The sequence below is a fragment of the Aquarana catesbeiana genome, linkage group LG11 (genome assembly GCF_042186555.1).
Source record: "Aquarana catesbeiana isolate 2022-GZ linkage group LG11, ASM4218655v1, whole genome shotgun sequence".
In the NCBI taxonomy this organism is placed as follows: domain Eukaryota; kingdom Metazoa; phylum Chordata; class Amphibia; order Anura; family Ranidae; genus Aquarana; species Aquarana catesbeiana.
The window spans coordinates 174,043,199-174,064,626 of NC_133334.1; the positions used below are offsets into that span (position 1 = coordinate 174,043,199).

At 45.0% G+C, this 21,428-nt stretch overlaps 1 protein-coding gene across 1 annotated transcript in view; it reads left to right on the plus strand.

Annotated features, from left to right (window-relative positions):
- MEN1 (menin 1) overlaps nucleotides 1–21,428 on the plus strand; it is a 560,267-nt gene that overhangs the window by 419,287 nt on the left and 119,552 nt on the right. The window contains exon 7 of the mRNA XM_073605053.1: nucleotides 19,536–19,672. Within this exon, the coding sequence (XP_073461154.1) occupies nucleotides 19,536–19,672 (137 nt within the window). The remainder of the gene's footprint in view (nucleotides 1–19,535; nucleotides 19,673–21,428) is intronic.

The following is a 21,428-nucleotide window of genomic DNA, read 5'->3' on the forward strand; positions in this document are numbered from 1 at the left end:
TGGATCTGCACCCAGGTGGAAAGAGTTCCTGAAGATGTTCCTCTAAAACAGGAATTCCCTGTGGAATTAATGTCAGGCAACATGGATGGCTGGAACCCATGGTTCACAATAAACGGAGGTAATCGGGAGGCGGCATTGATGGTGCTATTGTGAGCAAACTCCGCTCAAGGAAACAGGTCAAACAGTTGTTATGGTGGTCAGAAATATAGCAACGTGGAACTGCTCCAAGGCTTGGTTGGCCTGTTCTGCCGCCCCTTTGGACTGTGGGTGATATGCCAAAGAGAAGGAAAGCTGAATTCCCAACTGTGCACAAAAGACTCGCTAAAACCTGGGCACAAACTGGCTACCCATGTCCGAGTTTATAACTTTAGGTAACCCATGTAACCGAAAGACCTCCTGAGCGAAAATTGATGCCAGTTCTATGGATGTAGGCAACTTCTTTAACGGAATACAATGTGACATTTTTTCGAAAACCACCATAAGAATAACTGTTGCCCTGGGAGTTGGGTAAATCCACAATGAAATTAATAGACACGTGGGTCAAAGGCCTCTCCCCACTGGGTATGGGTTGTAGGAGGCCCACTGGAAAGTATCATGGTGTTTTATTCTGGGCACATACGGGACAAGCAGCTACAAAGGCGGTACATTAGCGCTGAGACTAGGCCACCAAAATTGTTGAGACATAGACCATATGAGTGTATTTTACCCTGGGTACCCAGCTGCTTTAGGAGAATAGTAGGTCTGGAGCAAAGCAGTGCAGAGATTCTCGGTGACAAAGCAGCGGTCATGAGGTTTTTCAGGAGGAGACTGGATCTGAGAGGTCAGAATTCTCTCACCCAAAGGTGAAGTGAGACTAGTGCGAATAGTGGCCAAAATGAGGTCTGGAGGAATCACAGAGCTAGGAACAGATTCTATTTTGGAAGAGGAGGAAAATTGCCATGACAATGCATCTGCCCTTATATTCTTCATATCAGGTAAGAAGGAGGTTATGTAATTGAAGCTTGACAGAAAAAGGGCCCACCAAGCCCTTCTAGTAGATAAGCATTTAGCCTCCTATGGTCAGTCACAATGAGGAGCGACAAAGTAGTACCCTCGCAGAGATGCCTTCACTCTTTAAGAGCTAAAATGATTTCCTGTCTCCAGTTTCATAATTTAATTCTGCTTGAGACCACTTCTTAGGACAGTAGCCACAGGGATGCATTGAGCTTTCAGAGGTAGGACGTTGACAGGAGAGTGCCTATTTCCCAAGGCATCTTTCAGGACAGCACCTGAGAGATCATGACTCCTCCGAATGGAAACCAGGGAACACCTCCTTCCTCCAGATCTTTAAAGGGAGGCACCCCCCTACCACCCATCAGTTTTTGTGTTTCCTCCGGCCCGGAGCCATGGTCTCATGGGTGCTCCTGAGAGACAAGGATTCCTCACCATTTTTCCTCCTTTTTTTCTAAGGACCTCAGCCCTCTCGGTTTATCCAGGCTTCTGCAGCGGTAGGTCAGGGCTCCTCTTCCCCTTTTGGTGTTCGTGGAGCGGCGGCTGAGTGCGCACCACCACCATTTTGCAGTGGCCGAGAAGAGTCCTGGCCTCACCGGAAGTGACATCACTTAAGGGCGGGTCAGCGCCCGGTGTCATTTCCGGCGGCCGGGCGCAGGGAGAGGAGGCAGGGTTGGTGCACCTATTTCCGCTTCCGGCCCGGTGCAGTGGCACTATGGGAGTCCGGAAGCAGAGTGTAAAGGCACGAGTGAAGCGCTGCACACCCGCTATGGAGGGTGCGGTGGGCTCTGCAACGGTGGGGACAGCACAGGCTCCAGCAAGGCCCAGGTAGGGGGCAGCTTAAATCTGCCTGATCCTTTACTTGGGGATTCCGGTCCTCTTTTTTTCCCCCTGGTGGTGGGGCCCTGTCTGGGCACTTTAGGCTGTTTCTACCATTTAAGTGCACCTTGGGGTGGTCCACAGGCGGAGACTGGGTCTCAGCAAAGGCCTCCTGGTTTTATTCCTTTTTTGTTTCCTTTCTTAGGCCAAAAGCTCTGATTCGGGCAAAAAGAGATGTCCCTCATGCAAAGCTAAAATGGGGGAGTATTGTAAGAAAGCCTTATGCAGCACTTGCATTGCTTCCTTAGTCAAATAGGAATCTGCTTCTGTCTGTGATGACTTGGTTGCCGAAGTAAAAAAGGAGCTGTATGCCACGATTCAGTCATTCTATGACTCGTTTGTTAATCCGACGGCTAGTCAGCCTTCCACATCCGAGTCTTCCCACGTTTCTCTTTCTGTCCCAGAGAATCTTTCGGAAGGTCCTTCTACCAGGGGACAATCCCCCGCTCCTTCCAATGAAGGAGGGGGAGTGGGCGGAAGCGTCCCCTTTTAAAGCGGAGTTCCACCCAAAAGTGGAACTACCTCTTATCTGATTCCTCCCCCCCTCCACAATTGGAACCTTTCAGGGGGGAGGGGGTGCAGATGCAGGTATCTGCACCCACTTCCGGGAATAGTCTCCCATGGGAATCATGCCCCCCGCACCCCCCGCTGCCTCCTGGGAAACACACAGGTCCCAGGAGATAGCAGGGACCACGTAGGACGCGCAGCGCGATTCGCGCATGCGCAGTAGGGAGCCGGGAAGTGAAGCCGCAACGCTTCACTTCCTTATTCCCTCACCGAGAATGGCGGCAGCAGCAGCTGAGAGCCGAGCTATTGCTCGGCTTCGGCTGCTGACATCGCTGGACTCCTGGACAGGTAAGTGTCCGTTTATTAAAAGTCAGCAGCTGCAGTATTTGTAGCTACTGGCTTTTAATTTTTTTTTTTTCAGGTGGACACCCTCTTTAAGTTTAAATTATCCCTGGAAGAAGTTGATGGGCTTCTTAGAGCCATACATGTTACCCTTGGCCTGAAGAAAAAGTGAAGAAAAAAAGGAACTAACACTGCACGACCGCATGTACGCGGGTCTAGGTGAGCCTAAAGTTCGGACATTTCCAGTTCATTCTGTCATTTTGGACTCCATAAAGAAAGAATGGCAAAAACCAGAGAAAAAAACTTTTTTCTCAAGAGCCCACAAGAGACACTTTCCGTTTGGGGAAGACCCCTCTGCGGTATGGAGCAAAGTCCTCAGGCTGGAAGCTGCCTTCTTCCAGGTCTCTAGCTCCACCGACCTGGCCTTTGAAGACATGGGGGTCCTAAGGGATCTAATTAACCACTTGACCACTGGACACTTAAACCCCCTTAATAACCAGACCAATTTTCAGCTTTTGCTGCTCTCACATTTTGAATGACAATTACTCAGTCATGCAACACTGTATCTATATGAATTTTTTGTCCTTTTTTTCACACAAATAGAGCTTTCTTTTGGTGGTATTTAATCACCGCTGGGTTCTTTATTTTTTGCGCTATAAAAGAAAAAAGACCGAAAAATCTGTAAAAAAAATAAATTTTTCTTCGTTTCTGTTATAAAATTTAGAAAATTAGTAATTTTTCTTCATATATTTTGGCCAAAATTTATACCGCTACATATCTTTGGTAAAAATAACCCAAATTAGTGTATATTATTTGGTCTTTGTGAAAGTTATAGCATCCACAAGCTATGGTACCAATATCTGAAAATTGATCACACCTGAAGTACTGACGGCCTATCTCATTTCTTGAGACCCTAACATGCCAGAAAAGTACAAATACCCCCCAAATGACCCCTTTTTGGAAAGAAGACATTCCAAGGTATTTAGAAAGATGCATGATGAGTTTTTTGAAGTTGTCATTTTTTCCCACAATTCTTTGCAAAATCAAGTTTTTTTTTTTTTTCACAAAATTGTCATATTAGCAGGTTATTTCTCACACACAGCATATGCATACCACAAATTACACCCCAAAACACATTCTGCTATTACTCCCGAGTATGGCGATACCACATATGTGAGACTTTTACACAGCGTGGCCACATACAGAGGCCCAACATGCAGGGGAGCACCTTCAGGCGTTCTGGAGCACCCAGGCCAATTCTGACATTTCTCTCCTACATGTAAAAATCATCATTTATTTGCTAGAAAATTACATAGAACCCCAAAACATTATATATGTTTTTTTTAGCAAAGACCCTAAAGAATACAATAGCGGTCATTGCAACTTTTTATCTCGCACGATATTTGCGCAGCAATTTTTGGAACGCGTTTTTTTTGGAAAAAAAACTGTTTTTTGCTTTAAAAAAAAACAAAACAGTAAGGTTAGCCCAATGTTTTTGCATAATATGAAAGATGAAGTTACGCCGAGTTAATAGATACCTAACATGTCACCTTCCAAAATTGCACACGCTTGTGGAATGGCGCCAAACTTCACCACTTAAAAATCCCCATAGGCGACGCTTTAAAATTTTTTACTGGTTACAAATTTTGAGTTACAGAGGAGGTCTAGGGCCAAAATTATTGCTCTCGCTCTACCGATCGCAGCGATACCTCACATGTGTGGTTTGAACACCGTTTTCATATGTGGGCGGGACTTACGTATGCGTTCACTTCTGCATGCGAGCACACGGACAGGGGCGCTTTAAAAAATTTTTATTTTTTTTTATTGTTCATTTTACTTTATTTATTTTAGTTTGACACTTTTTTCCAAAAAAAAAAAAATTTTTTGATCACTTTTATTCCTATTACAAGGAATGTAAACATCCCTTGTAATAGGAATATGGCATGACAGGTCCTCTTTACAGTGAGATATGGGGTCAATAAGACCCCACATCTCACCTCTAGGCTGTTCCTGAAATTAAAAAAAAAAAAAAAAAAGATCCTGGCTTCGATCATAGCGGTGAGTCGGTAGAAGCACCGGAGGGCGGCGGGAGGGGGGGGGCGTCCCCTCTCGCCTCCCGTAAGAACGATTAAGCAGTGTAACAGCCGCTACGATCATTCTTATGGTGTAGGGAATCACCGGCTGAAAAAGATGATATCTGAATGATGCCTGTAGCTGCACCCATCTTTCAGATATCCCCGCACAAAGTCAAGGACATCGTATGACGGAAGGCGGGAAGTGGTTAAAACGCTTTTTTTTTTTTTTTAACACAAAGTTGTCCATTTATACAATATTTCTAACACATAGCATGTATATACCAAAAATGACCCCCCAAAATAGATTCTCCTACTATTCCTGAGTACGGCGATACCACATGTGTGAGACTTCCACAGCCTGGCCACATACAGAGGCTGGGTACGGCTGAGCATGGCTGGGTATTGCAGAGTATCGCCGAGTATGACTGGGTATGGCAGAGTATGGCTGGGTATCACCGAGTATTGCAGAGTATGGCTGGGTATCACCGAGTATTGCAGAGTATCACCGAGTATTGCAGAGTATGGCTGGGTATTGCAGAGTATGGCTGGGTATTGCAGAGTATGGCTGGGTATGGCAGAGTATGGCTGGGTATGGCAGAGTATGGCAGAGTATGGCAGAGTATGGCTGGGTATGGCAGAGTATGGCTGGGTATGGCAGAGTATGGCTGGGTATGGCAGAGTATGGCTGGGTATGGCTGGGTATGGCAGAGTATGGCTGGGTATGGCAGAGTATGGCTGGGTATGGCAGAGTATGGCTGGGTATGGCAGAGTATGGCTGGGTATGGCAGAGTATGGCTGGGTATGGCAGAGTATGGCTGGGTATGGCAGAGTATGGCTGGGTATGGCAGAGTATGGCTGGGTATGGCAGAGTATGGCTGGGTATGGCAGAGTATGGCTGGGTATGGCAGAGTATGGCTGGGTATGGCAGAGTATGGCTGGGTATGGCAGAGTATGGCTGGGTATGGCAGAGTATGGCTGGGTATGGCAGAGTATGGCTGGGTATGGCAGAGTATGGCTGGGTATGGCAGAGTATGGCTGGGTATGGCAGGGTATGGCTGGGTATGGCTGGGTATGGCTGGGTATGGCAGAGTATGGCTGGGTATGGCAGAGTATGGCTGGGTATGGCAGAGTATGGCTGGGTATGGCAGAGTATGGCTGGGTATGGCAGAGTATGGCTGGGTATGGCAGAGTATGGCTGGGTATGGCAGAGTATGGCTGGGTATGGCAGAGTATGGCTGGGTATGGCTGGGTATGGCAGGGTATGGCTGGGTATGGCAGGGTATGGCAGGGTATGGCAGGGTATGGCAGAGTATGGCAGGGTATGGCAGGGTATGGCTGAGTATGGCTGGGTATGGCAGAGTATGGCTGGGTATGGCAGAGTATGGCTGGGTATGGCAGAGTATGGCTGGGTATGGCAGAGTATGGCTGGGTATGGCAGAGTATGGCTGGGTATGGCAGAGTATGGCTGGGTATGGCAGAGTATGGCTGGGTATGGCAGAGTATGGCTGGGTATGGCAGAGTATGGCTGGGTATGGCAGAGTATGGCTGGGTATGGCAGAGTATGGCTGGGTATGGCAGAGTATGGCTGGGTATGGCAGAGTATGGCTGGGTATGGCAGAGTATTGCAGATTTTTGTGGGGTATTGCAGAGCATGGCTGGGTATCACTGAGTATTGCAGAGTATGGCTGGGTATTGCGGGATATTTCAGGGTATTGCGGGGTATGGCAGAGTATTGCGGGGTATGGCAGAGTATTGCGGGGTATGGCAGAGTATTGCGGGGTATGGCAGAGTATTGCGGGGTATGGCAGAGTATGGCAGAGTATTGCGGGTTATGGCAGAGTATTGCGGGTTATGGCAGAGTATTGCGGGTTATGGCAGAGTATTGCGGGTTATGGCAGAGTATTGCGGGGTATTGCAGGGTATGGCAGAGTATTGCGGGGTATTGCAGAGTATTGCGGGGTATTGCAGGGTATGGCAGAGTATTGCGGGGTATTGTAGAGGGAATTGCAGAGTATTGCACAGCATTGCAGGGCATGCAGAGTAGTAGGGATGGCTGAGCATGGATGGCTGGATGTCTCTGTGCAGCGCTGTGGGCACTACAGATGCAGCCCACAACGCTGCAGCCATCCATCCATCCGCCTCTTCGGTCACTGTGTACCGATCGGTACACAGGCGGGGAGGAGAGGGGGAGGAGAGGAACCGGCGTCATCAGATGACGCCGGTTTGTTTACATGTGATCGCTCCGTCATTTGACGGAGCGATCACATGGTAAACGGCCGCGATCAGCGGCCATTTACCGGGATCTGTGATGCGCCGGGTCCTGTGGACCCAGCGATCACGGATGCTCTCAAGTGCGCGCCCTAGGGGGCGCGCGAGAGCAGAATTCTGGGAGGACGTCCCTGGACGTCCTCCCAGAGTTAAACAACCGCCCTGTAGCCGTCATTTGGCTATGGGCCGGTTGTTAAGTGGTTAATAAGCATATGGATCTCTTGCCCAAGAGATCTTGGCAAACGGTCATCAGCAATTTAAAGCCAGCTATGACCACAACATGCGTAGTCAAAAACCTGGAATATTGGGTTAACCAGCTAAAAGCTCATGTAGTAGCGGATTTACCCAAACAGGAGATTTTGGATTCCTTTTCTACCTTGTCTCCTGCGGTAGCCTATATAGCGGATGCTTCAGCCGAAGCAATTATAATGTAGGCTAGATCAGCAGCCTTTTACAAATTCGGCAAGAAGAGCATTATGGCTGAAGACTTGGCCAGGTGATGCGGCATCAAAGAGTAAACTCTGTGGGATTCCCTTTTCGGGTGACCTTCTCTTTGGCCCTGATCTAGATACCATTCTAGAAAGGACTGTTGATAGGAAGAAGTCCTTCCCGGTAAAGAAGAAGAAACAACCCCCGAAGCACTTTTTTTGACCTCAAAGAGCTCAGGAGCAGGACAACAAGTCCCAGGGGAGGAGGAAAATTTGGTCTGCACAAAAAGCTAAAGGCAAAGGCGGAATCCTTTTCTATCCTCCCATGCAAGCCAAAAAATCCCAATGACTCGACCCTGCAGGTGGGTGGAAGGCTGCAAAATTTCCTTCCGCAGTGGTCAGGCATAACATCCTCAGTTTATACTGACCACTCTTTCCCAAGGCTACACAATAGAGTTTACGGTATTCCCCCCCCCCAAGAGGATTTCTTGTGATGAATTCCCCAAAGGATCCAGTAAAAGCCCTGGCCATGAAGTCCTCATTAAAGGAGCTGATGCAGCAGGGTGCAGTTATCCAAGTACCACCAGAAGAGCGGCAACAGGGTTTTTATTTTCACATTTTCTTGGTAAGAAAGCCAACAGGGCAATTCCGACTGATCCTCAATCTAAAATCTCTGAACAAATTCCTCAAGTACAGAAAGTTCAAGATGGACGCGATTTTTTTCAGTCAGAAATCTGCTGACCCCAGAATGTTACATGGCATCAACAGATTTAAGGGGATGCATACCTGCATATCCCAATCTCACTCCAGTCCCAGAAATATCTCAGGTTGGCTGTAAAGATGGAAGGCGTGATTCATCATCTGCAGTTCAAGGCCTTGCCGTTCGGGCTGTCATCCTCACCTCGGATCTTTACAAAGGTAATGGTGGAAGCCTGTCGGGGAAATTTGGCTGTACGCTATGCGCACACCATATCTCCTGTGCTAATAATTTCGTCGAATTATATAATGCACCTTACCTATCATTCTATTTCCTGTATATCCCCAAGTAAACAGACACAGCTTACGTTCTCAGCTCCATCAGCATGACTGCCTTGCCGAGCAGTCCACCTGCTTTTATTCACACACACAAAGGAAGTCACAAACTGGAGGGTTTGCCTCCAACAGCCAGTCGCCTCCTACACAGGATGTGACCTCACAGAAAAAGACCAAATAAGGATGTAACACAGGATGTAAATGTCAACACAGGATAAATGAATTTATACAACAACCAATGAACCATGACTACAATTCCTGCTGCTGGGAGCTTACCTGCAGCTGTACATCATGGCACCTCAAATACACTGATCAGGCATACAGGGGTGACAGGAGTGCACATCTGCTAAACAGATAATGTGTTTGCAGAGCGAACACATCCCCCCCCCCCCCCCCAGACAATCGTTCTGTGCATTGCACAGGGGCCCTTCACTGGCGGACATATCCCCACTCCGCAAACACCTCTCTCCAAACAGGAAGTTTTCCACTACCTAACAGATCTCAACCAGCGTCAGTCTGCCCCAGTCATCTTCATAAAATTTCCACAACAAGCCCTAGCTCTGATTCGTCTTCAGGGAATCACAGCGATTCCCTATTTGAATGACCTACTATTCTTCGCCCCCTAAAAAATGGGGGAAAAGCGAACTTGGGACTTTAAATGGGACGCGAGGGAAGGTTCGTGCCCCCATCCCTATAACATGAGAAAAAGGGGGGAGGTTGGGACTTTAAATGAGGTGCACATGATGGAACCCAATCACATTCACAGAGGTACAAACATGTATGTTTATTAGGGACCAATGATCAACATGGCATGAAAATCGCACTGCATACATATGACATAAAAGGTAATACTATACAAAACAATCGATATATATATATATATATATATATATATATATAAAAACATGGCATAGGCAAGTAAAATTATGCATCACAGTCCCCCAAACAATGTCAGGTAGAATAAAAAACATAAAAAAATTGATCAATGTGTATTGGATGCATCAAGGTAGGCCCGACGCATTTCATGGACTTGGATGGATTTCATGGTCCACTCTTCAGGAGCCAGATGCATCTGAGTTCTATAAAGATGTATAAAAGACAATATGGTTGCATATAACTGACCAAATCAACAAGAAATGGGGGGGAAGGGGAAAGAAAAAAACCCAAAAGGGAAATTTTTGGACATAAAGGGCCTTGCCAAGAAATTACTCACATAGTAGCCAAAAGTGGGACCGTGCGACAAGGAAAGCCAGGGGTCAGCCATGGAGCCCGGCCCGGGAGTTGAGAAGGGGACCCAACGAGGAACACGGACCACACATACCAAGACCCCGCAACTGGGAAAGGACTTCTATACTGTGGGAGATATATATAAAAGGTATCTATGGTGATGCAAATAAAAGAAAAAAGGGGAGTATTGTAAACTAAAAATCAAAACATGATGGTGAAAAGGAACACCAAAAGTTTACCTTGGTGAGTATACATAAGTATTGAAAACCACACTTGTAGGGAGAAGTCAAGGTGTGCATGAGTAGTGTCGCCATGATCACTGGTAACCAGTAAGCAGGGAGTGAGATACAGGTCCAGCACAGAACGTCAGCTCCCCCTCAGCGTCACGCAAGCATGACAGAAATGGAGAGACGTCTCGGCAGACGCCAGAGAAGCTCACCGTGTGTCAGCCAAGCTCTTTATAGAACTCAGATGCATCTGGCTCCTGAAGAGTGGACCAAAGTCCAAGAAACACGTCAGTCCTACCTTGATGCATCCAATACACATTGATCAATTTTTTGATGTTTTTTATTCTACCTGACATTGTTTTGGGGGACTGTGATGCATAATTTTACTTGCCTATGCCATGTTTTTATATATATATATATATATATATATATATATATATATATATATATATATATATATATATATATATATATATATATATATATATATATATATATATAGATTGTCTTGTATAGTATTACCTTTTATGTCATATGTATGCAGTGCGATTTTCATGCCATGTTGATCATTGGTCCCTAATAAACATATATATGTTTGTACCTCTGTGAATGTGATTGGGTTCCATCATGTGCACCTCATTTAAAGTCCCAACCTCCCCCCTTTTTTCCCTCTATTCTTCGCCCCCTGTCACGTACCTGGAGGTAGAGTCTGATATGCAGAGGGAGGTCTCTCTTACACCTCTGACTCGAGGCCCCTGGTAGAGTAAACAGGAGGCACAGGAGTGCAGAGTCGCATGAGTGCCTGGCAGAGTTGCTAAAAGAGAAGCTGCACCGTAACTGATGGTGGAGCGTGCACACATTGGCATTGTGCACACGTTGGCATTCTGTGCGGCATTAGCCTGCATGCATGTGTGCATACACACGTAACCGTGCCTGCGCAGCCCTTCTCAGTGAGACATGCGGTACAGGGGAACTTCTGTGGCTGCCATCTTGATTATTGGCGTGCCCCTTCCTGACACCCCCTCAAGGGAAAGGTTGCAGGACAACTTAGCCAAAGCACGCAACCATCTGAAATCTGTAATCTAGGATGGATTCTAAACCTCCAGAAATCCTCCCTAAACCCATCACAGGTTTGCTTTCTGGGCTATCAAATCAATTCAATAGAACAGAAGATTTTTCTCCCGCCAGAGAAAAAGGACAAGGTTCAGTGCACTGAAGACCAACCTGCCAATAACGATAAGGCAAGTTATGTTGGCATTAGGGGTACTGACCTCAACAATGCTGGCTATTCAGTGGGCAAGACTGCACTTCAGGTGTCTACAAACTTTTCTCCTGAGGTCATGGGATCAAAGCTTAAGATCCCTGGACACGGAGGTGAAGATTCCAACCCGGGTATAGAGGTCACTATGGTGGTGGAAGAGTAATGAGATCCTATCAAGGGGTCTAGATTGGGCCTTTCCAGTCGAAAGAAGACTGACTACAGACGCCAGTTCTTGGCGATGGGGGGCCCACCTAGAGAAAAACTTCGCTCAGGGAAGTTGGTCCAAGAAGGAGGCAACAAGGTCCTCAAATTGGAGAGAACTGAAGGCGATCGCTTTATCTCTAGTAATATTCGCACAAGATCTCCAGTTTCACCACGTTCAAGTGTTAAGGGACAACGCCACGGCTGTGGCTTATCTAAACAGACAGGGGGGCACAAGGAGCAGGTCCTTACAAGCACTGGCAAGGGAAATCCTTCTGTGGGCAGAGAAGCACTTGATATCCCTGTCAGCAATCCACCTAAAGGGGACCCTGAACAGATTGGCGGATTTCCTGAGCAGGTACCCCATTTAGGAAGCAGAGTGGTCTCTGAATCCGGAGGTCTTTTCCAGTATGTGGGAACAGCCAGAGGTGGACCTGTTTGCCTCAAAGGAGAATGCACAGGTTCCTCAGTTCTTTTCTTTAAACAATCTCGACAGATCGCTAGGGATAGACGCTCTGGCGCATCCATGGAGATTTCACCTTTGCTACACTTTCCCCCATTCCAGTTAATCCCACTGGTATTAAGGAAGATCCATCAGGAAAAGATACCAGTCATCCTAATTACTCCGTTTTCGCCGAAAAGGGCCTGGTTCTCAACCGTTCTGGGAATCGTGACCAAGCCTTGTTGGCATCTACATCTCAGGCAGGATCTGCTAATCCATGGTCCAGTAAATCATCCAGAAGTGGCCAGACTGTCTCTCGCAGCCTGGTATCTGAGTACCAGCTCCTAAAGATCAAGGGGTTTTCAGACCGTCTAGTTACAACATTACTATCGGTCAGGAAATGGGTAACAAGTGCCATCTATGCTAAAGTCTGGAAGGTCTATAATTCATGGTGCAATTCATCTGCCCAAGACCCAGGGAGCCTTGTTTCCATCTTGGAGCTGTCAGTACCTTGAAAGTACAGGTTGCTACACTAGCGGTGTTCTTAGGAAAATCTGTGGCCTCTGAGCCACTGGTAGTCAGATTTTTTTTAGAGCTCTTGCAAGATCTAAGCCAGCACCGGTCAAAAGTTTCCCTAAATGAGACCTGCAATCCCTAGAAAGTAGTCCATTTGAACCTCTGGAAGAAGCCTCACCCAGATTCTTCACTCTTAAAGCTGTGTTCCTGATCGCCATTACTTCAGCATGCAGGATCAGCGAGCTACATGCTCTGTCAATTAGGGAACCTTACCTGTCAGTGTTTCCGGATAGAGTTATACTTAGGCAGGGCTGGTGCAAGGATTTTTCACACCCTAGGCGAAACCTCATTTTGCCGCCCCCCCCCCGGCTCCACCCCTGACTCCACCCCCTTCCCACTGCCCATGTAAACCCCACCTTTTTAATGAAGCTCCCATCAAATGCAGCCTCCCCAGCGCCTATTAAATGCAGCCTCACCAGCACCCATCAATGCAGCATCACCAGCGCCCATCAAATGCAGCCCACCAGTGCCCATCAATGAAAGTCCCCTGCCGCCGCTGCGCCTCTAACACTATGTGAGAACGTAGTGGTGGCTGCCTGCTGATGCTGAGACTTAGTGGCTTGCTGCAGAGAGAAGAGAGTAGGAAAACCAGTGGCCGGGCTCCCTAGGCAGCAGGGCGCCCTAGGCGGCTGCCTAGTTTGCCTAGTGGTAGCACCGGCCCTGTACTTAGGACAGACCCAAATTTCTTACCCAAAGTAGCTTCAATGCAAGAAATTATCCATCCTGGAAGCATACTTGCATGCGGCCATTTGGGCAGAGAGAGCTGGTGCCACCCCTGAACAAATTTGCAAGGTGGCAAGTTGGTCAAGTTTCCGCACCTTTGTGCGACATTACAGGCCGGACCTCACATCTGCCAGCGACTAGGCATTTGGCAGGAAGGTCTTGTAGGCTGTTGTCCCGCCCTAAGGGGGTAAGTCTCTGTTATCCTCTCAGGTGCTGTCCTGAAAGACGCCTTTGGAAAATTCAAGTTAGACTTACCGGTACCTTGTTTTCCAGAAGTCTTTCAGGGCAGCAACGACCTGCCCTATTTGTTTCATGTACTATGCTGTGACCAACGTATGTGCTTATGTGTTCCAGCTGGGGCCGGAGGTTCTCTTCTACAACTGATAGGTGGTAGGGAGGTGCCTCCCTTTAATATTCTGGAGGAAGGAGGTGTTTTCTGGTTTCCGTTGGGAGGAGTCACGATCTCTCAGGTGCTGTCCTGAAAGACTTCTGGAAAACAAGTTACCGGTAAGTCTAACTTGAATTTTCAGTTTCAGACGCATCAACTTCAAGAACGGAGGGTAACGTAGGATCAGGATGTGCCAGCACTGGAGCTGTAGCAAAAGTGACCTTGAGGGAATCCAAGGCTTTAATGGAATCCAGGGACCGATCCTGTGGGTTATCATCTTTCCTGGTCATATCAGTCAGGGGTTTGACCAGAGAAGAAAAATTACAAATAAATTTCCAATAATTGGCAAAGCCAAGAAAATGTAGAGGACAAAGACCTATGGTTTGAGGCCACTGTAAGAATGCAGATAAATTCTCTGGGTCCATCGAAAACCTGGCAGCACAAATGACATAACCCAAAAATGTAACTTGTTCACGATGAAATTCACACTTTTTCAACTTGCAATACAGGTTGTTCTCTCTTAACCTCTGTAGCACAAGGGAGACGTCTGTGTGGTGGTTCTCTAGGGATTTAAAATATGAGAATATCATCGCGGTAAACCACCACACATTGCTGCAGCATATCTCAGAGGACATTGTTAAAAAATTCCTGGAACACTGCAGGAGCATTACAGAGACCAAAGGGCATTACGAGGTATTCGTATTGTCCGGTCCTAGTATTAAATGCAGTTTTCTATTTGTGGCTCTCTTTAATCCTCATGAGATTGTATGCCTCTCTCATATTGAGCTTAGTGAAGACTGTGTTGCTCCCTTGAGGTGGTCAAATAATTCTGTAATCAATGAGATCAGATAAGCATTCTTAACAGTAGTGCAATTGAGACCTCTATAAAATCCTATCTATTAAATCCATATCGTTTGTAACGCTATGGTAAACTGATCCATGCTGTGGTTCTGCTCATCCTAGCTGGAGAAAATATTACAACTAGGTGGATCACCTGCAACTTCTGAATTCATGGCCCCTGCATAATGTCAGGAACCATAAACCAGGCAGAGACAGCAAATGCAGTTAAAATTGCACCTTTAATAACATAGCAAAAAATAACAGTTCAGGAACGTAGTCAAAAACTGAAGGGTTTGGATGCCAGAGCGCGTAATCAGTTGAGCCGGGTTCAGAAAACCAGAAGTCAGCTTAATAAGGAGCAAAACAGGAACAGGAATCGGAACCAAAGTCAGCCAGGCCAGGTCATACACAGGAACACATTGGAGATCATAGACCACACAAGGGCACAGAGGAAATGAGCAAAGCTGTTTAAATAGCCAAAAGGGGGCTGGCTGTAAGCTGGACTAATAAGACAGGTAATGGTAACCAGGTGAGTCACTGTGGAATCAATGAGTGGCCGGTAATTAACTCACAACTGAGCAGCCTCTGCGCACTGAAAAAAAAAATCTGCTCATAAATAGCAGGAGCCCAGCCCTGACAGCTGATGAGCAGAAAACGTTGGGCCCATCACAAGTTAACGATCACTGATCTAGATAATGTTCCTGAGTAATGTCTTTTTTTTTTTTTTTTTATAAATTTAAAAGAGGGCAACATAAAACTAGTGTGATATTAGACACTGTTTTGATAAACTAAAGCATCAATATCTGGTTCGATGGATGTAGTAACACTTCTCAATGAATTCTCAAGGTGCTCATCAGATATTTTGGTTCTAATTTTGCCCTTCATGTGCTTCATCCTTAAAAATAGTTAGGAAGATAAAACTTCTAAAAGTCCATTAAAGAGACACTGTCATTTTTTTCTTCAGCTGCATGTGTTCCCTAATTGTAAACACATTTTTTTAAAAATTAAAAAAAAAAAAAAAAACACATTTTTAAGTTTACAATTTAGTGTTTGGCCACATTCATAGCCACCTTGGGCCACAGGTTGGACACCCCTGATTTAAGACATTGTGCAAATAGGTACAGTACCAACAACTGTGTAGACCTAAACAATTACTATTGTCATAGGTAGTAAACAATAGCACGGGTCTAATACATTCCATAACCAGAAGGCAAATAAACAATCATTACATGTACACCAAATTGATGTGAAATGCGCATCTTTCTCATCCTAAGATTAGTACATTTCTTCCACACTAGTTAAGTAATACAGCTGTTTAAGGGAATGCCTTAACTGTCATAGGAAGCAATATGCCCACAATATTTTCAAAGCTTTGATAATAGCAAAAGTAGGAAAATCAAGGGGAATAAATCTTGTGTGAGATTAGAAGAGAGTTACTGCGTTTTTAAGCACCCTTTCTCCTGCCAGGAATTCTGGAGTTGAGAGGGGCCAAACAGATGCCCCTTGTGCATATGGCTTGAGTGAACAATTAGTGCCGATGCATACTGATGCTGTGCAGGATTTGCATTGATTCCTGTGCGTTTCCCGCACCGCATCACAGTCACACTCTATTCATGTGAACCGCTGCGGGTGTCTAGTTAACGCACCAAAAATGGTTTGCAAAACGCAGTGCAATAGATTGACTTTTCAGTGCAGGAAAAAAGGTGTGAATCGCATGTGATTTGAACAGAAATGCAGTGCGATTCCTGTCCAAATCGCACACAGTTTCCTGCACCACAATAGTGTGAACTGGGACTTAGTCATTCTATAAAGCTGACTGATAGTGTGATTGTATTCAGCTCACAGGCTGTCAAAAAAAAAAACTGACAGATTCCTCCATCAATGCTATACAGCATGGATTGACAAATGTTTTGCTTCGGCCATGGATGGACAAATCTCTCACTGCAGCCATTGTATTATGACAGTTGGGTGTCAACATACTTGAACAACGGCTGCATCTGATTAGATGCAGGCGCTTTTCGTCACCCAGCTCCTTTGATTTTTTTTAATCAAGGGGTGTCGGGCAGCTGACAGGGCCACCAACTGGGCAATTCTTGGCTTGTTCCTTCGCATATAGTGTATGGACAGCTTTACTTTTACTTTGTTGTTTTTGTTTAGTTTTGCACTTTTCAAGTAAAAACTTGGTCACTTTAAGATTCTCATTTTGATTCATACATAGTCTAGGAAGGATTAGGGCTCTTTAAGCACCAGATTCATCTTAAACAATATATGCTATATTACGCACATGCATTCCGTCACAACACATACCGCAGTTAACAAAACATTTTGAGAAACTTCTCTTATGCAGAGCAAAAAGGGGCATAGACTGATACTAAACTGAGCTTTACTTGAGTGCCGAACCTCTAGACCAGCCTTTCTCATCCTTTTTACCACAACAGAACCCATAAAATAGTTTTCAAATCTCAAGGAAGCCATGCTACAATCTGCTCAGTAGGGTTACACAGTAGGCGAGGTTGAAAAAAGACACAAGTCCATCAAGTCCAACCTATGTGTGTGATTTTATGTCAGTATTACATTGTATATCCCTGTATGTTGTGGTCATTTAGGTACTTATCTAATAGTTTTTTTAAATTGTCGATGCTCCCCGCTGAAACCACTGCCTGTGGAAGAGAATTTCACATCCTAACCGCTCTTACAGTAAAGAACCCTCTACGCAGTTTAATGTTAAACCTCTTTTCCTCTAGTTTTAGTGAATGGCCGCGTGTCTTATTAAATTCCCTTTCGCTGAAAAATGTTATCCCTATTGTGGGGTCATCAGTACCGTATTTGTAGATTGAAATCATATCCTCTCAAGCCTCTCCTCTCTAGAGAATACAAGTTCAGTGCTCGTAACCTATCCTCATAACTAAGATCCCCCAGTCCTTTTATTAGTTTTGTTGCTCTTCTCTGGATTCTCTCCAGTTCCAGCACATCCTTCCTGAGGACTGGTGCCCAGAACTGGACAGCATACTCCAGGTGCGGCCGGTCTAGAGTCTTGGAGAGTGGGAGAATTGTTGTTTTATCTCTGGAGTTAATCCCCTTTTTAATGCATGCCAATATTCTTTTGCTTTGCTTCCAGCAGCTTGGCATTGCATGCCAATGCTGAGCCTGTCATCTACTAGGACCCCTAGGTCCTTTTCCATCCTAGATTCCCCCAGAGGTTCTCCCCCTAGTGAGTAGACTGCATTCATATTTTTGCCACCCAAATGCATTATTTTACATTTTTCTACATTAAACCTCATTTTCCATGTAGTTGCCCACCCCATTAATTTGTTCAGATCTTATTGCAAGGTTTCCACATCCTGCGGAGAAGTTATTGCCCTGCTTAGCTTAGTATTGTCCTCAAATACAGAGATTGAGCTGTTTATCCCATCCTCCAGGTCGTTTATGAATAAAGTAAATAGGATTGGTCGCAGGACAGAACCCTGGGGGACCCCACTCTCCACCCCGGGCCATTCCCAGTACTCCCCATTTATCACTACCCTCTGAACTCGCCTCTGTAGCCAGTTTTCAATCCATGTACTCACCCTATGGTCCATGCCAATGGACCTTACTTTGTACAGTAAATGTTTATGTGGAACTGTATCAAATGCTTTTGCAAAATCCAGATACACCATGTCTACGGGCCTTCCTTTGGCAGCTCGCCTCCTCATAGAAGGTTACTAGATTGGTTTGGCAAGAACGATTCTTCATGAATCCATGCTGATTACTGCTAATGATATCATTGTCATTACTAAAATCTTGTATATAGTTTCTTATCATCCCCTGCAAGAGCTTGCATACAATTTATGTTAGGTTAACTGGTCTGTAATTCCCAGGGATGTATCTCGGCCCTTTTTAAAAAATTGGTGCTACATTGGCTTTTCTCTAATCAGCTGGTACCATTCCAGTCAGTAGACTGTTCGTAAAAAGTAGAAACAATGGTCTGGCAATTACTTGACTGAGTTTCTTAAGAACCCTTGGGTGCAAGCCATCTGGCCCCAGTGACTTATTTGTGTTAAGTTTTTAAAGTCTATTTCTAATTCTGTCCTCTGTTAGCCATGAGGGTGCTTCCTGTGACATGTCATGAGGATAAACCCTGCAGTTTTGGTTACTGAAGCCCCCCAATTCCCTCGTGAAGACTGAGGAGAAGACTAAATTCAATACCTTCCCCATCTCTCCATCCTTAGTAACCAGATTCCCTTCATCATTCTTTATGGGACCAATATGATCTGACCTCCCTTTCTTACTATTTATGTATTTAAAGAATTTCTTGGGATTTTTTTTTTACTCTCCTCCGCTATGTGCCTTTCGTGTTCTATCTTAGCCGCCCTGATTGCACCCTTACATTTCTTGTTGCATTCTTTGTACAGTTGGAATGCTGATGATGATCCCTCAGCCTTGTCAATGAGAAAAATGCTTCTTACATTAGTGGTCACTTGGATAAATGCCCCTTTTCCAATTGTGGTCAGAATGCCCAGTTACAGACTGCTAAAATACCATAGTGTCATGCAGTTGGCTCTGCCAAATAGCATGGGTCCTAAAAATGGGCAGGCACCATCAAATTGTATGTAAAACAGTCATAGCTCAAGGAAACCCTAGCAATCTCTTGGGGAACCCTAGGTTTCCACTGAACCCCGTTTGAGATTGACTGCTGTAGACTGTGTCTGGGCTCAGTGTGGCCTTGATTATTGGGAGGATATAAAGACTGTTAAAAATGAAACTTGTATGCTGGTGGTAGTGTGGGCACTGCAGAGTGTGGAGTCTCTGGAGAGAAAACTGGAAATTGTGTGCTGAGGAAAAAGTCTAATGTGTGTGTGCTGGAGGTTGGGGGGGGGCCATCTGTGTGCGGAGGACTGATTTTCCCTGAGGAAAGACCAGTCTGTGTGCTTGGGGAGGGATTTAATTGAGGATAGACCAATCTGCATGCTGGCGGTGGTATCTCGCTGTTAGAGCAGGCTCTTTTTTCTTCTAAATTGAAGACTGAAGACACAATCCCCCAATTACATGTGACAAAGTAAAAGTTACACATTATATTGTTAAGAGTAAAAGATCGTAATATTGTTCTGTGGAGAGAAAACGTAAATATCCTATTTTCTATTTCTTTAAAGGCTATACAGTCCTCCAAAGTATACTATGAAAACCAGCACTTGTATCCACACATTTATTTGGCTGCTTATCACTGCCGGAACAAGGATGTAAGCGAAGCATTAAAGTCCTGGGCTGAGACATCAGCGGTTATTCAAGAGTGAGTGTTTGTTTTTACTATTGTGCTTACTGTTGTGCAGTATATTGTAACCAAGTTGAATCGTGTCATGCTTTTGTAATCATTAATACATTTACATGCACATAGGGCTTAAAAAATAGCTGCTTTTACAAACATTTAACATTTTGTTATTCTGCCTGTAAACGCACCTCTGTTAGTCTACGTGTCCATGCAAACATACTGTAGGTGATTACAGGTTTATTAGATGAGGCTGGTTTACAGGCAAAAACCAGTGCATTCAGGAGTAGCTTTTGGGCATTAAAAATGTTTTTTAAACATGCCTAAATGCTTGAGCATTCATTTATTCCAATGGAATCTATTATGGCTCAAACCCTTAACACACTTGATTAAGGTTACACGTACCTAAACACGTGTCTAAACGGGGCTTTGAGCACGTTTTTAACCACTTCACTTAGTTTCTATTATAAAACTTTGCAATTAATTAATTTTTCTTCATAAATTTAGGCCAGCATTTATACTGTTACATATCTTTGATAAAACAACCCAAATTATTGTATAATATTTAGTCTGTGTGATAGTTAATCTACAAGCTATGCTACATTTTATTGAAATCTCATTGAAATACCCCCCAAATGACCCCTTTTTTGAAAATAGTCCAAGGTACGCGATACCACATGTGAGACTTTTACACAGCCTGGCCACATACAGAGGCCCAACATCTAAGTAGCACCTTCAGGCTTTCTAGGGACATAAAGTACACATCTAATTTCCTGACTACCTATCACATTTTTGAAGGCCCTAGAGCACCAGGACAGTGAAATTACCAACAAAACGACCACATTTTGGAAAGCAAACACCCCAACATATATTCTGTGAGGCACAATGAGTCTTTTGAACATGTGGCAAGAAAATAAAAATGTATTTTTTGTTACACAAAGTTATCAATTTATTCGATATTTCTAAAACATAACATAGCAAGAATTGCACCCCAAAATTAATTTTTGCTACTCCTGAGTATGGCGATACCGCATGTGCGAGACTTTTCAGACTTGCCACATAGATTGGCCCAACTTCCATGGAGCACCATGACTTAGCCTCGGTTGGTGGAGCGAAACCTGTTGGGGGCGTGGCCTGGAAGGAGCCCAAGCTGAGGTTGTCTCTCATATACCACCATAGGACTCCGTGGATGTGCGGCACCAGGGATCTTTCCTCTTATACATCCATGGAGCACCGTCATGTTTTCTAGGGACATAAATTACACATCTAATTTCCTGGCAACCTATTATATTTTTAAAGGCCCTTCATATTTCTAACACATACGATGTACATATCAATTACACCTCAATATATATTCTGCTGAGCATGGGGTAAACAAAATATTTCCTGTGGTTTTAGTAGTGCAGTGTGGTCCACAGAGGAGAGCACTGGTCCAGGCAGCCGACAGGGATGTGGTCAGCGATAGTGAAAGGAATCGTTCCAGGCATCAGGCAGGAATACTGTCCATAGTCAGTGCAGGCAGAGATATTGTCAGCACAGCCAAAGTATTGGTCCAAGCAACAGGCAGGTACATTGTCCTGGGCCACTATAGGCAGCAGGCAGAGGTATGGTCAGCACAGCCAAAGTATTGGTCCAGGCAGCTTAGAGCCTCGGTCAGTGAAATAAATATGAGGTGGTTTTGGATTCCCCCTATTTATTATAAATATGTATTGACTTGTCTATTCCTATAGTTAGCTAGTCTATCAAAGCTCTAATAAAGTTAATAGTGATGGTTCAACAA